General features: G+C 60.5%; 1 protein-coding gene across 1 annotated transcript in view; it reads left to right on the top strand.

Moving 5' to 3' along the window:
- Positions 1-14,478, top strand: part of ADGRA1 (adhesion G protein-coupled receptor A1) — a 30,545-nt gene that overhangs the window by 9,955 nt on the left and 6,112 nt on the right. Inside the window, exon 4 of the mRNA XM_045809380.2 lies at positions 3,513-3,658. Within this exon, the coding sequence (XP_045665336.1) occupies positions 3,513-3,658 (146 nt within the window). The remainder of the gene's footprint in view (positions 1-3,512; positions 3,659-14,478) is intronic.

Here is a 14,478-nt window from a genome sequence, read left to right as displayed (position 1 = left end):
ACAGTGGCCTCCAGGGTGGACAGTCTCTTCCAGATGGACAGTGACCTCCAGCGCCCAGGCAGGAGCCAGATGGGGGCTGCCCCACGGACCAAAGAGCATCTTACCAAGGACTCACCTCTCGGGTTTCAGTCCCTGGGGGTGTGGGTCTGTCTGGGCCACATGGAGGGAGGCTCTCGGCGTCCAGAGGGTGTCAAGTTGCCCCCTTACAGCCTTTGCTCTGTCAATTCAACATTTATTGGTGGTTGTGGGAGGCGCTGGGGCCTGATTACCTGACACTCAGGGGCACTAGCGCCAACCTTGGTGGTGGTCTCTGCACACGAGATAGCCTGTCCCCTGCACAGATGGCGGACGACTGCCCCCCGGTGAGAGGCTGCTCCCACAGGGGCGCCCTGGGGAAGAATCGGGCGGTGAGATCCCGCTGCAGATGCCCGCCACCGGGCAGCACCCTGCTCCGGAGCCCAGGCTTGCTTGCGTGCAAATCCCTGTCGGGGCTGTCCACCCCATCAGAGGTTGGCTTCTCCCCTGCACACGAGCCCCCCCAGAAAAGCTGCCAGCACACACGTGGAAACCACGATGAGGGGCAGACACGCTTCCTGAAGCCTGTGGAGTGGTGTGGAAACAGCCGCAGCAGGGACACAGGAAAATCCGATCCACATTCCCCCTGTGAGCGCCGTTGAGGAGCGGAGCCGTCTGCGAGCCGTGAAACGGATTGTATCTCCATATCGCACTCGGCCACTTGAGTGACCCCTGCGCAGGGACCCTGGCGGTGAGGAGCCTGCTGCTCCCAGGCCCTGCGGCCACCCCCCAAGCTCCTCGGCACCACGGGGAGAAACCTGGGAACTGTACCCATGCTCCAGCCTGGATGGAGACTCCTGGAGACCGGGTGTACTCGTGGCATCTGAGGCCCGGCCCATTAGCCGGGTAGGCACCCCAGGGACAGCACAGGCCTGGTCAGGTCCAGAGAGGCAGGGTCTGCCAAGATGACGTTAGCGTGAGAAATGGTTGATTGTCTTGTGCTGACAACCCCTCAGGCCCCCTGTCGGAGGGAGTCAGCCGATGAGCTCTGGAGCAGATGCCCCCTGACCTCCCAACTACATTTCCACAAGGTTCCAGGTGCATGATTCACTCACTCGTTCATTTGCGAACATGCGTCAGGACCTGACCCACCTTTGGGAGTGAAGCCACACGAGCCCTGGCTGGGCTGCCCTCCAGCAGGCAAGGAGAGACGGAGGGCCTCATGTGCATTCGAGAGAACAGAGCTGGGGCCCAGGTGAGGCAATGGGGGGGGGGGGGGCGCTGCAGTGCTGGAGAGCCCGGCCAGCCCTCAGGGTGACATTCTCCCTGGAACTCCCCAAACGTTTCTGTAACACAGGCAGGTGCTTTGCAGACGCCAACAGAGCAGTGGCTACTAGTGCAGAGGCCATGCCTGGCTCAGCCAGCACGCCCGGCTCTGCCCACGACTCGCTGCAGAGGAGGCAGGCCTGAGGAGACGCACCTGGGACACCGGGGCATCAGAGGACGGGATAGTTAGCCTTACTGTGTTGATGGGAACAGTCGCGGGGCCGACATCTGGTCAGACATCGTTCTGGGTGCCAGTGTGCAGGTGTGGATGAGGTCAGCCCTGGACTGGGCCCAGTAGGCGCCCTCCCCATTGTGGGGCTCGTCCGCTCCCCTGGGGGTCTAGGGATAATGGCAGAGGAGGGAGAGATTCTCTCTGTGCCTGTCCAGGCTGGGACATCAGTGTCCAGCCCCTGGACTCAGCTCTCCTGAGCCTCCAGCTTGCCCACCACGGATATCAGACGTCTCAGGGTCCTCATCTCCGAGAGCCAATTCATCCTGGCAAATGTGGTTTTCCTCCGGTGGCAGCCAAGTCTGCCCCGTTCTGACAAGGGACAGCGCGCCACCACCCCGGGGCCTGGCACCTGAACATGGGATACCCCTGGACCCCCCCCGTCCAGCTGTGGCTCAGACTCAGGGTAAGATGATGCACCCCACGTGGCCTGGAGCTCCGGTCGACAGAGAACAGATGGTCGCTATGGCAACAAGATGACCAGGAGTCTCATTAAAGTCCTGAGTGACATCATGCACACCAACAGCCTGCCGCTGGTGGTTCCACGTGATAATGACGTCATCGTCAGTGCTGACCCTGGGTTGGCGGTGTGAGGGCCCATGGCTGCCTCCTTCCCAGGATGGCGGCAACCTTGTCTGGAAGCCAGGGCTGGGTCCCTGTGACCTCCCTGCGTCCATCCTGAAGTGGGTGTCTGAGAGGCGGAGTCCCACTGCTCACTCCGTCCAGCAACCCCACAAGCGAGCGGGGGGCCGTCTGGGCGGGGCTCCGAGCAGCCGGACAGCATCGGAGCCAGCTCCTCCCCCTCCTCCTGATCCCAAGGCTCCTCCGAGGACTCACGACTATTTCTGTTCATCTGTGATGACGGCCACAATGCTGCCCCCTGAACAGAGAGACTGACCATCCTTCAGGCGAGGGCCAGGTGGATGTGGCCCCTTTCTCCTTCTGGTTCAGGTGCAGAGAGTGCTTGCCCCCCGGGTCCCCGCTGGGGTTGAGGCCTGCAGGAGGTCCGGCCAGGCTGAGGAAACGGTTGGACTGGCCACATACATGCAGGGAGCCCACCTGAAACCGCAGACGACCCTGGGGATCCCCCCCACGCATCCCATTCTCATCGATTATCCTGGAGTTTTCTAAGAAGTGAACATTGAACTCTGGATTTGATAAATCATTATAACGCAATGTTAGCTTTATTCAGAGAATCTCTGTATTCCTTAAACATCTATGCCCTTTCCAATCACAGCCATAATTTACTTGTCATTGTGAAATGTCAGGTTATTGCTTCATAGGTAACCGTGTTTCACAGAACCAGGTGCAGACCAAGGAGGGGATGCATACTTAGCTAAGGAAGTAAGTGCAGCCAGGGGACCAACGTGGGCAGCTGCCAAGAGCAGTGAGTAACTCGGCCTTGTGGGGAGTAGATTTCGGCATCTGATCCTGAAAGGGTTCTATGTCATACACACTCCCAGCACCAGCCTACTGGGAGACCCCTGCTGCGGGGCCGCCGAGCCCAGAGGAAGTCCTCCCTGGGGCCCTCGGGTCCCACGTCCAGGCCGCACTGACCCTAGACACACGTGCACAGGCCTGTGTGTAGGCACGGTGTGCGCGCAGCTGAGGGGCACGTATGTGGCCAGCCTCACGTGGACTGCCCCAGGAGTATCGTGTGCACAGGCCCGTATGCTCCCAGCCCCATCTCTCCACAGGGCAGCAAAGCTAACCAGTGCCAGAGCCTTTGCAGCCCTCCCTGGGAAGTGGGACATCTGCCCTGAGTGGAGGCCCCACATGCCCTCCTGCTGGTCTCATTCCCTGTCACTATCGAGCTGCCTCCCGAGAAAGCAAAGGGAGCAGCGGGGCTCAGACCCGGCCCTCGGGGAACACACAGTGTCCAAGGGCAGCACGCTGGGGGAGATGGCCCACGGAGGCCCGGCTGATCTGCCTCTCCCCACAGGTAGGCATCCTGCTGCACTACTCCACGCTGGCCACCATGCTGTGGATCGGGGTGACTGCCAGGAATATCTACAAGCAGGTGACCAGGAAGGCTCCACCGTGCCCGGGCGCAGACCAACCACCATTCCCCAGGCAGCCCCTGCTCAGGTACTCGAGCACCCACGGGTGCGGCCATCTCCACCCCCAAGGCACCCAGAGCCCCAGTTTTGGGCTACCTTTGGAGGTCTCAGCAAACCGGCTCACAGGCAAACTTGGGGACCAAGGACGATCCACTCTGCACAGGGGGCCGGGGTTGGGGGGACGCTGGGGGCAGGGTGGGGTGTCAGAGATGGGATGTCGGGGTGCTGGACACAGTCGTGTGCTGGGGGCCCTGCTCATTAGCTGGGGAAACTGAGGCGGCTCAGTCACCAATCCCAAGGTGGCCACACGGCCTGGGCCTTTCAAGGCTGGGTGGCAGATGGGTTTGGAGACTGTTACTTGGTCAAGCTGGGAGGGTTTTGGGGTGGGCAGCTGATGCCACTGTTAGGCTGTGGCCTGGGCCCTGGACTGTGGACACCCAGCCCCTTGGACTGAACTCTGTCCAGCTCCAAATTTGAAGGGCCATCTGGGAATACTTCAGTGTACCTAAAACTCATCAGAAGAACTCATTTTGAGGCAGATAAAACAACGCCCTGTGTTGTTCAGTAAATAAGGAGACCTCCCCCAGAGGTTTACTGACACTGAGTTTCTGGAGCTAGCAGACCCGTTGCCACACAGCTAGCAGGGCCCATGGCACTCTGCTGCAGACGCCGGCCGGGGAGGCAGGGTTCCCGTTCCTCATTCCTCCTGCCAGGGAGGCCCCCATTCCCTGGGGTTCAAGAATCACTCTCAGAATGAATGCCCTGGTCTATAATTGATTGAAAAGCTGCCCGGCTTTTTGAAGAACAACATGGCGGCCTCGGAATATTCCAGAACCTTTCTGTCTGATGGTGTCACATGTGCATAATGAACCAGACTCCCTGGTGCTTCCAAGCAGTGGGCCCAGGGCCTCAAGGCACATGCCCCATGGGCTGTGGGCTCTGTGGGCACGTGCCCGTGGGCTGTAGCCTCCGTAGGCATGTGCCCTGTGGGCTGTGGGCTCAGGAGACCCAGGACTAGAGGGGCATGGGCCCGGTGGCTGTGCTCTAAGCTGGCTGTGTCACACCTGCAGGTCGCTCTGGGACATTTGCTGTTCCTGCTGTGCTTTCTGGAAACCACTGTCACCTCTCCCTCCATGTTCCCTCTTTGGTACAAAAGCTTAACATTGGGGGGCCGGGGGGGGCATGTGATGTGATTCCAGCAGCTCCCTACATGACGACCCCTCTGGCAGGATGAGGCTCGGGAGGGTGGGGACACTGGCTCTGGGCTCCGCTGAGGGCCTGCCCTCCTTCGCTGCTTTCTCTGGCCAGGCCTGGCCTGAGCCAGTGGTGAGAACCCCCAAGGCTAGGGGCCAGAGTCTTTCCTCCCAGAGCCCCCTGGACTTGCCATCTGCCCTCCAGCCATAGGCCTCCTTACCGGCGATGGCTCTTTCGACTGGCCCCAGTAGGCATCCCTGTATCTGTGTCCCCGACCCCATTCCCAGCACGGAAATGTAGCTCCTGAGTTTTCTGGGGGAGGAAGAGCCCCCAGGCCTCGTGCTGCCTGGCCTCGCCCTTCGCTGATCAGAGCAGCACAGCAGGTCCCGCTGACCTGCGGCGGGGCCAAGAGCTGGGTACGCGGTCTGCAGGCAGGCAGGCGCTCCTGTGTCCTCCCTGCTCTGCAGTTTTCCAATGAGAAATAAAAAGAAAGTAGTCGTGGGTTAGGACCATCTGTGTGAGCTCAGAGCATGCAGTTTTTTGAGAAACTGGAGGCCAGTTGTCTCACTTTCCATGTTGACCTCGCTGCCAGGTGGCCACAGAGATGCGGCAAGGGGTGTGTGCCACAGGGGAGTGGGCCTGTGGGGGCCAGGGCCCTCGCTGTCTCTGCGGCCCGCACGAGGGTCTGCCTGCTCGTCCAAAGAACCCCTCTGCGCAGCTTTGGGGAAAACCAAGCCCATTTAGAGATTTCAAGGCAACTCTAGCCACATAGAATTTTAAAGGACTCTGGAGTGGAGGAACATTTTGGGCCTGACTCCCCCCCCCCCCGCCTGAGCCCTGGGGGCAATCCTCACCTAGCAGAGGCACTGCCAGGACCAAGACCCCGAGTCCGGGTGTCAGACGTGCTGCCTTTGAGTCAGGGCCGGCTCAGGGAGCAGAGGGGACAGGTGGCTCTCGTGTTTCAGGACTGGTTTGTCTATTCGCGGTGCCTTACAATTCCGTATGATCGTTACGATCTGTTTTCCCATTTCTGCAAAAATGGCCACTGGCGTTTTGATGGAGCTTGCCTGCCCTACAGAGCCCTTCAGGAAGAGTCGTTGACACAGTAACGTTAACAGCATCCGGTCCGTACCCACGGCCCAGCTCTCGGTGTCCTCGGGTCTGCGTGATCTCTGCTGGTGACGTTTACAGCCTCAGCGCACTCGTCCTGCACTGCCTGGGTTAGATTTCTTCCCTAAGGGTGGCTTTTACGCTGTTTTAATGGGACTGTCTTCTTCACCTTCGGGTCGGTCGCTGCATACGTGCAGAAACACAACTGAGTTTTGTGTGTCGGTCTTGTGTCCTGAAGATTTGTTGAACTCGTTCACGAGCCCCGAGAGCTGTGGGTTCCTTAGGATCGTGCGTATGTGGTTCCGTCATCGGCCCACAGGGACTCCTACCCAGTCCAGACGGCTTTTAGGTTTAACTCTGCCTGGCTGGGACGTCCAGCACAACAGGAGCCTCTCTCTCTCTCTCTCTCTCTCTCTCGGTCGGTCCAGCTAGCGATTGGCCAGTTTTGTGGACTGTTTTGAAGAACCCGCGAGGGGTTCATACATCTCCTGTGAGGTTTTCCCCTTCTTTGGGACCTCTGCCCCGGTCTGCACCGCTCCCGTCCTCCTGGTAGCTGCGAGTTCACTTTGCTCGTCTTCTTTCTAGTTCCGTACGGTGTAAAGTTAGACTAGTCATTTGAGATCTTTCTGTCATTGTACATGGTCACGGCTATGGATTTCTCTTGGGGCGATGCTATCGCCACATCCCATGATTCGGGCATGTTTGTCATCGTTTTTAACATTTTCTGATGCTCCTGTTTTCTTCGGCCCACTGGTTGCGTAGCATGCTGTTTAACTTCCATACATGCTTAGGTTTCAGGGCAGAGGCCTTTCGAGACTTGTGCCAGCTTCAGTGGCGAGCTGAGGGAAGGAAATCCCAGCTCCACCAAAGTGGCCCGTGGCTTGGGAGGACATCCCCGTTACAGTGACGGGAAGCACATAGTACCTCATTCCTGCCCTCATTCCTGCCCGGGGCTCCGGTGTGACTGTCGGCTGAATGTGAACCCCGTCCCTGTCCCTCAGCCCTGACCCAGTGCCTCCTGCCATGGTGTCACACCTGCAACCGAGAGGTGAGATCTTCGACACTGGAAGTGCTGCCCCTGGGCCTCGGAGATGTGGCTTGGGGACAGGACAGACTCAGCTGGGGGTGCAGGTCCCGGCCCCAGGATGCTCTGTCTCTCTCAAGCAGGAGGGCGAGTCTTCGGGCAAGGTCAGTGCTGGGAAGTGCAGGACGCATTTTCAAGGGTGATGACCTTGGGGGTAGGGCGTGAGAGAGGTCAGCTCGAGAGAAGAGCTGCTCTATGGGGTCAGGATTGGTGACAGACACAGGAAGGCTGCCAGCCCCGGTGACCATCACCAAGGCCTCTCTGATGCAAGGCCACTGCACCTTGCTCGTCATGTGGACTCTCTTCCAAGACAACCCAAGGGTCTCTGCTGCCAGAACCCAGCCCCATCCCACTGGGGCCACGCCGGTGTCCACGTGCTCCTGGATCCAGACCTTCGCATCCCATGGCGGCTGATGCCTCTCCCTGGGGATCCTGACAAAACCCACCAGTGCGTCCACATGGAAGGAACCCCACATCCCCTGTGTGTCCACCAGGAACTAACCGCAACCCCATGTCCCCAGTTCAGCATCCCATCATCCGTGTCAGAAAGCTGCCATTGCTCCAGAGTATTCTTGTCCCCCTGCCCAAATCAGGAGCTCCCAGGCCCTGACTCTGCCCCCCAACCCTGCATCTCCCCATCCCCCGCAGGCCTCTGGCTCCTTTCCTGGTGGCCGTGGGTCCTGCCACCACCTTGCAGAATCCCCCTCCTGAGGGGGAGGCCTGGCGGTGCACTCCCCTTCCCAAAGCACGCAGGGCCGCCCGCTGCTGCCCAGCCTGGCCCCCGGCCTCCAGCCGGCTTCTCCACCTCTCCAGCCACAGCGCCCACGACTAGATGCTCAGACCCCACCTGCCCTCCTCCCCGACCCTGCATCACCCCAGTGCATCTCCCTGGGGCTTTTGCAGCATCCTCCCGTGGCCCGAGGGAAGGACTGTGTCCTCAGATCCCAGTACACAGCGCCTACACATTTGATGGGGAAATGATAGGAATTCAATAAATATTTTTTTAATTGGCCTTGAATGAATAACCTTAGTTTAAATCCTCCATTTTACTCACAGGACTGAGTCTGGAAGAACCCAAGCCCAGGGTTGATAAATGCTCCCTTCTGGCCAGAGGGCAGGTCCCAGGAGAGCAGCCGTGGGGTCAGGCGTGAAGATGTGCCCTGTGGGAGAAGCCGAGAACGAGGTTTCCAAGGGGACGTTCGCTTTGCTCACAGAGAGAGGGTAGCTGTGTGCCACGCGGGCACAACCAGGGGTGCTCACCCCTGCAGGTGGAGCAGATGCCCTCTTGGGAGCCCGGCTGGGGTCCGCCGTCAGCCCTAGCAATTTCACCGGGCGGTCAGAAAGCCGGTCAGGCAGGCAGGCACTGGCAAGGCCCAGGTCCGGGGTCAGGGTTTCAGCCACTTTGGGTGTGGCTCCTACTCAGGACTGGGAGGACAGTATCGAAGCAGCAAAGGTGAACTCCAGGCGGGGGGTCCACACAGAACCCGGTCCTTCCTCTGGTAGCAGAACACACACAGGGTTTCTGCCCTGGAAGCCGGCTTGCAAGTCGGTCAGGGTTTTCTCTGGGGACCACCCACTTGGCCGCCCCATCTATGACCCTGCAGACCCCAGAGGAAGGTGGACGTTCCTAAGACCCGGCCCAGCACAAAGAGCGACTTACCCGTCAGGTGCATAGGAAACACAGAAAACTAGGTCCCCAACGGCAGCCCAGAGCAGCCCCAGGACGCACCCTCCAGAGAGAGGCCAGGCCGCCGGGTGCAGCCAGCATCCTCTAAGACAAGCCGGCCACCTCCCTGCTCGCTTCCAACCACGTGGCTGAGAGAAGAAAGACAAGCTGAGGGGCAGGTTGGCTCAGAAACACTGGAGGAGAAAGAACAAGGCTGCTTTTGCAGACTGCACCCACCTCGTCCACAGAACAGGACTCGTGGCTGGCCCTGCCTCCGAGAGGTCTCGTGGTGCTGTGGACTCCAGACCAAAGCCACGCCGCCCATCTGGTGTGTCCTCGGTTCACTTTAATGGCTACTCGCACGTCTTCTCTTCCTGTCCCACCTCCATGGGCAACACTACAGGCAATTTAAGGACCACGGCCCCCAGCACACCGCGGAGACTTCCAGCACAGCGGCTCTGCCGGCACAGCTCCAGCCCTGAGCACTTGGACGTGTGGCTGGGAGAACAGTGCACGTCCCAGGCAGAGTGCCATGCTGGCTGGCTGGGTGGTAGCCATGGAGCCCCCCAACCATGCTGTTCGGCCCCCTGCAGCAAGGTCTCTTAGTAGACACACCTTCCCCAGGCTTCCACTCCCTCCACTAGGGTCTCCATCCGTGCGGTTTACCTTTTTAACAAAATGCTGCTGGCTGGGGGCTTACGACCAGCAGAAGTGTGTCTCCCAGTCTGGAGGCTGGACGCCTGAGGTCAGGAGTCAGCAAGCTCAGTTTGGCTGGGAGCAGACCTCTTGCCATGTCCTCAAGGGCAGAAGGGGCAGGGGCTCTCCAGGGCCTCTTTCATAAGAGCACTGACCCTGGTCCCAAGGGCTCCATGCTTATAGTGCACGGCCTCACACACCTTCCCCTTGGGGTGGGGCTTCCCGGTATGAATCTGGGGACACACACTGAGACCAGAGCAGCTCCCGAGGGACGCTGCCTCACAAGCAAATAGACCTCCCTGCTGTGCATCTCTGGTTGCTCAGGGCCGGGCCCCAAGTTCGCTGCATATGATTACATCCTCATTTTGCAACCACCCCTCCTGGCCTTCCTGACAACATGCTCCCAAGTCGTTCCCTATTATTTAAGGTCTGATAGTGCTGCTTCTTGAAACATGGAGCTGCCCTAAGACCCAGGCACTCACGTTCTGGATGCGTGAGCTCTGTGGTGAAGGGCACTTGCCCATCCACTCACCAATGTGCAGCTGCTGCCAAACTGGACGGCCCTGCCCAGTGGAGGGATGGTTCCCCGAGGCTCCCTCCACAGGAGCCCCTCTGGGATGGCAGTGCACATCCTGGGAAGCAGGACTTGGCACCTGCTCTCAGCGTCTTCGTACAGGCCCCCAACGCGGCCACAGGAACCCCCAGGAGCCCGTGTAGCACCCGGTGGGAGGCTGCCCTGCATTGGGGGGGACTCCAGGGCCATCAGTGAACTGAGCACGGCCCACCCAGGCTGATGCCCATGCCCTCCCGTGACTTCACGAGGCCACCCCTGGGGGCAGAGGTCCGGTCCCCAGACCTGGCTTCAGGACTTTGGAGCTCTTTTCAGGCAGAAGGGGTCATGCAGCCCCACAGGCTGGCACCTGCCAGAGTGCACACCTGCAATGTGTCAGCACATCCTCGTTCGTCATCACGGGGCAGCCGGTTCCGTGTTAAAGGTCGGGGCACATTTCCGTGCGCGGTGCTCAGCACAGGCATGGCTCTCCTTCTCTGCGTGACCCCCAAGGTCTTGCAAACAGCTTTTCTCCAAACCCGCGTGGCTACTGCGAATCGGCGTGCTGGTGTCTCTGAGGCCCTGGACGCTTGGCCAGCAGCACACTCAGACAAGAGCGGCAGGGCCTGTTCGGTCTCAGCTGAAACCGTCAGTCTGATTTCTTGGAATTCGGAAGTCCCGGCCAGTATGAAGGATGCTAACTGGACCCGGAGATGAGCGTCTGTTGGACGGATCCTGTGTGGGGGCGGTGCCTGCGGCAGGTGCCTACAGTCCCCCACAACTGCACACAGATATTCATGCTCCTCCAGCTCGAGTGGGCTGGTCGCCTCGTGTCCACACCTGGCCCGGACGGCTCCCTGGTGACAAACGGTCCCAGCACGTCGTGGGTTCTCTCCTCCATGAGTAGGGGCACCGGCGGGACAGCACCAGGGCCAAGTAGTCCTGGTGGACTTTTCAAAAGAGGAGGTGCCTTTTGGGGGAGGGGGTGGCTTAATCGAGGTCCAGAAGGCCCGAGTGGTCAGTCCCTAGAAGGGCTCCTGGGCCTCCTTCTATCGCCTGAGTGAGGCCGCACCAGCCTGCGGGCAGTGCATCGCGTTCCCGAGTGCCCCTCTCACCGCCTTGCCTCCCGGGCATGGGTGAACATGGCCGTGGGCAGCGTCCACCTGGGTGGTCAGCAGCAGACAAGGGGACAGCCTCCAGAGGAGAGAGAAGCAGCCAAGGGCTCCGAGTCTGCGGAAGCCGGGCCCCAAATCTGGACTCAGCTGAATCCCGGGCCCCTGGTGGACGGTCCGAGCGGGACAGCGGTCGCTGACCAGCCTGACGACGCACTTGACCGGCAGCCTCCTCCATGAAGACTTGTTGCAAGTCCAGGGAGGAAATGCACTAGGAGCCGCGAGGAAAGGCACGGAGGGGTGTGCAGTGAAGATGCCCCAGAGACAGGCCACGCAGGTGGACTGGCAGCCACGCTGAGCACGAGAGGCTACGTGGGTTACAAATAGCTTTTCCTACTCAGGCCTCTAGAGGCGCGTGCGCACTTCCTCAAGGGTGACCCTCCCCCACCCACCTCCGCATCCAGCTCCAACCCACAGGGTGCCCTGGGGACGTGGGAGCGGGTGTGGCTTGGGACCATATTCCTTTTCTGCTTCTGATGTGACAAACGACTTAAAACAGCACATTTATTTTCTCACGGTCTTGCGGGCAGAAACCCCAATTTGGTCTCCTGGGCTACATCCAGGTGTGGCCAGGCTGGCTCACCTGAGGCTCCAGGGGAGAGAGGGCTTCTTGCCTCTTGTGGAGACACCTATGCTCCTCGCCAGCCTCCCTCTGACCTCCCTCCCGTCTGACCTCTGCCCCCCTTACAAGGACCCCTGGACCACATCAGGCCACCCAGGCGCTCCGGACCATCCCCCGTGCCTGCACCCACCGCTTGGTCACGTCTGCAGGGTCCCTCCGCAGCATGGGGTCAGCACACCCGTGTTCTGAGGGCCGTCATCAGCCCGCGGTAGGGACGGACTTCACGTTCCTGAACTTGCATATCCCGTACCCACCCCACTTACTCATCGGACCACCCGACCCCGAATGTCACTTTGCTCCGCACTCGGGCCATTGCTGGGATCTCCCCCCCTGCCCCGTGCCGCTGTCCCCCTGCTCCTCGAGGAGCCCAGGCCAGTCCCCCACCTCACCCCCCTCCCCAGGTGCCTGCGGCCCTGCCCTGTGTGTGTCTTAGGGTCTGGTGTGGCCTCACGGGGCAGCAGCTAGGGTTTCCTCGGGGTCCTGGTTCACCCTTCTTTCTAGAAACGCTCCCCTAGAGGAAGAGGCTGGTCTGACCCTGGCAGCCAGGTGAGCTCCCAGACATCTAGCAGACCTGCCCTGGACGGTCTGTGTGGTGACCCGGGAACGCAGAGACGTGAGTGGTCCATGGCCAGTGTCTTCTGGGGCTGTGCAGGGCTGCTGACCCAGCGGGCAGGATTTCAATGTCATGAGAGACGGCAGGTCAGTGACAACGGCAGGACAGGATGCCCAGGAGGGAACAGGAGCCCCCAAGGGAGAGGGTGTGGCTGGAGTTGACCGGTGATGGGGCCAAAAGTGTCCCCAGCCACTGGGCGTGCTGAAGCTGGTGCAGAGTGGTCCACAGCGGGGACGGGCAGGCCCGCAAGTGTCCCGCATGTCCACCGTGCTGAATGCCCAGCAGCCCCAGCAAGAACAGCCGGTCCAGGTGGGGGCACCCGCCGTGGCCTGCAGCGCCCTCTGCCGACAGAGCCTGTGCCACACGAGCCGAGCTTGGTCCAGGGAGCTTGGCAACTTGGGGTTGACACAGCTCAGGCAGAGGCAGGGGGAGCCCCCGGCCAAGGAAGAGGCACCCAGTGGCTTGAGAGGCCGGCCAGAGGCAGTGGAGGGGCTGTAACCACCTCACCCTGCAGGATACGAGGCCGGGAGGGCTTGGAGGGCGCGGTCCCCATGAGCCGGGCAGGGCTAGGCTCCTGGCTGCCTCTGGGCCTCCACTCGCTGGAAGACCTGTCCGGTCCCCTGGGAATGGTGCACAGCCACTGGGACTGGCCAGGAGTCGAGGGGGCTGTGTCGCCTGGGGGCACCCACAGGGGGTCTCCAGGGAAAGCTGTCCCCAGCTTAGCAAAGTCGCCCCTTTGTCTTCCCCGGGGCACCAGAGGGACCAGCTCAGGCTCCTGCTGCTGTGCCCGCTGGAGCAGAGCGAGCCTCACGCCGCTCCCGTCACAGCGCCTTCCCGTCACAGCGCCTTCCCGTCACAGCGCCGCTCCCGTCACAGCGCCTTCCCGTCATAGCGCCCTTCCCGTCACAGCGCCACTCCTGTCACAGCGCCTTTCCCGTCACACTGCCCTTCCCGTCATAGCGCCTTCCCGTCACAGTGCCCTTCCCGTCACAGCGCCTTCCCGTCATAGCGCCTTCCCGTCATAGCGCCTTCCCGTCACAGTGCCCTTCCCGTCACAGCGCCCTTCCCGTCACAGCTCCTTTCCGTCACAGCGCCTTCTCGTCACAGCGCCTTCCCGCGCCCCCTGCTGCTGTGCCCCCTCCTGCATTAAAGTGGACCTCGTGATGGGAGCCCCAGAGCCCTTGTCTCCCTGGAGGGTGGAGGCATGGCTGGGGAGGGGGAGTGGCTTTCTGCAGGTCCTGAGAGGCTTTCGAGCCTGGTCAGCACCGGGAGCAGAGCTACAGATGGCCGTGGACCAGGACCGTGCCAGGCCGGGTCCCCAAGCACACACTCACCTGTGGCGTTTTCCTCCAACCATTAAAAGCAATCGGGGACGTTTTCCCTATGGTTTTGTCTGGCTTGGCTCACCGCCCCACTTTGCGTACTAGGCTGGACCCCAAAGGACACATCAGCGGGAACAAGTACCCTGGTTCAGGCCGCCGGGCCAGGCTCACCGTCCCCCTGCCCCTCCCCCTGCCCCACAAACCACGGTCCTTCTTACACCGGCTGTGGACCTGGAGCCCCAGCGCCCGGGGACGGCCCTGCAAGCCCTTGCCGTCGATGCCGCTCAGCAGATGGAGGACAGTCCATCGGTGCCTAGTTTGCTGAGATTTTTTATGACGAATGTGTGTTAAATTCCGTCAGGTGTTTTTACTGCGTCTGTGACACAGTCACATGGTGTCTGTGTCCTTAGTGCGTCTCCATGATGATCTACTCTGATTTTATGAGTAACACACTTTGCATTTCCGCGATAAATCTTACCTGTCGTGATGTTTTCTCCTGCTGGTAAAGTCCTCGATTCCGTTTGCTGATCTGCTGCTAGAGGAGTGGGGGTCTGTGCCCACCGGCGTTCACACGCCTCTGCTGGGTTTTGGACCAGCTTCCGCTGCCTCGCAAACGGGGTCAGGAGGTGCCCCATCTTCATTTTCTGGAAAAGCCCATAGAAGATGGATTGGTGCCATCTCTTCCCTAGACGTGTGACCAGATTCCCCAGTGACACTCAAGGGGCCTGGAAGTTTCTCTGTTAGATGTTGTGGATATAGGAATCAACCTTTTTACCAGATAGAGAGTATTCAGATTTCCTAATTCTTGTTTTGATTTTG

The sequence above is a fragment of the Ursus americanus genome, chromosome 6 (assembly GCF_024610735.1).
Source record: "Ursus americanus isolate L20-20 chromosome 6, mUrsAme1.1.p, whole genome shotgun sequence".
In the NCBI taxonomy this organism is placed as follows: domain Eukaryota; kingdom Metazoa; phylum Chordata; class Mammalia; order Carnivora; family Ursidae; genus Ursus; species Ursus americanus.
Note: the sequence above shows the minus strand (reverse complement) of the source record. Positions and strands in the feature narration are given on the sequence as shown.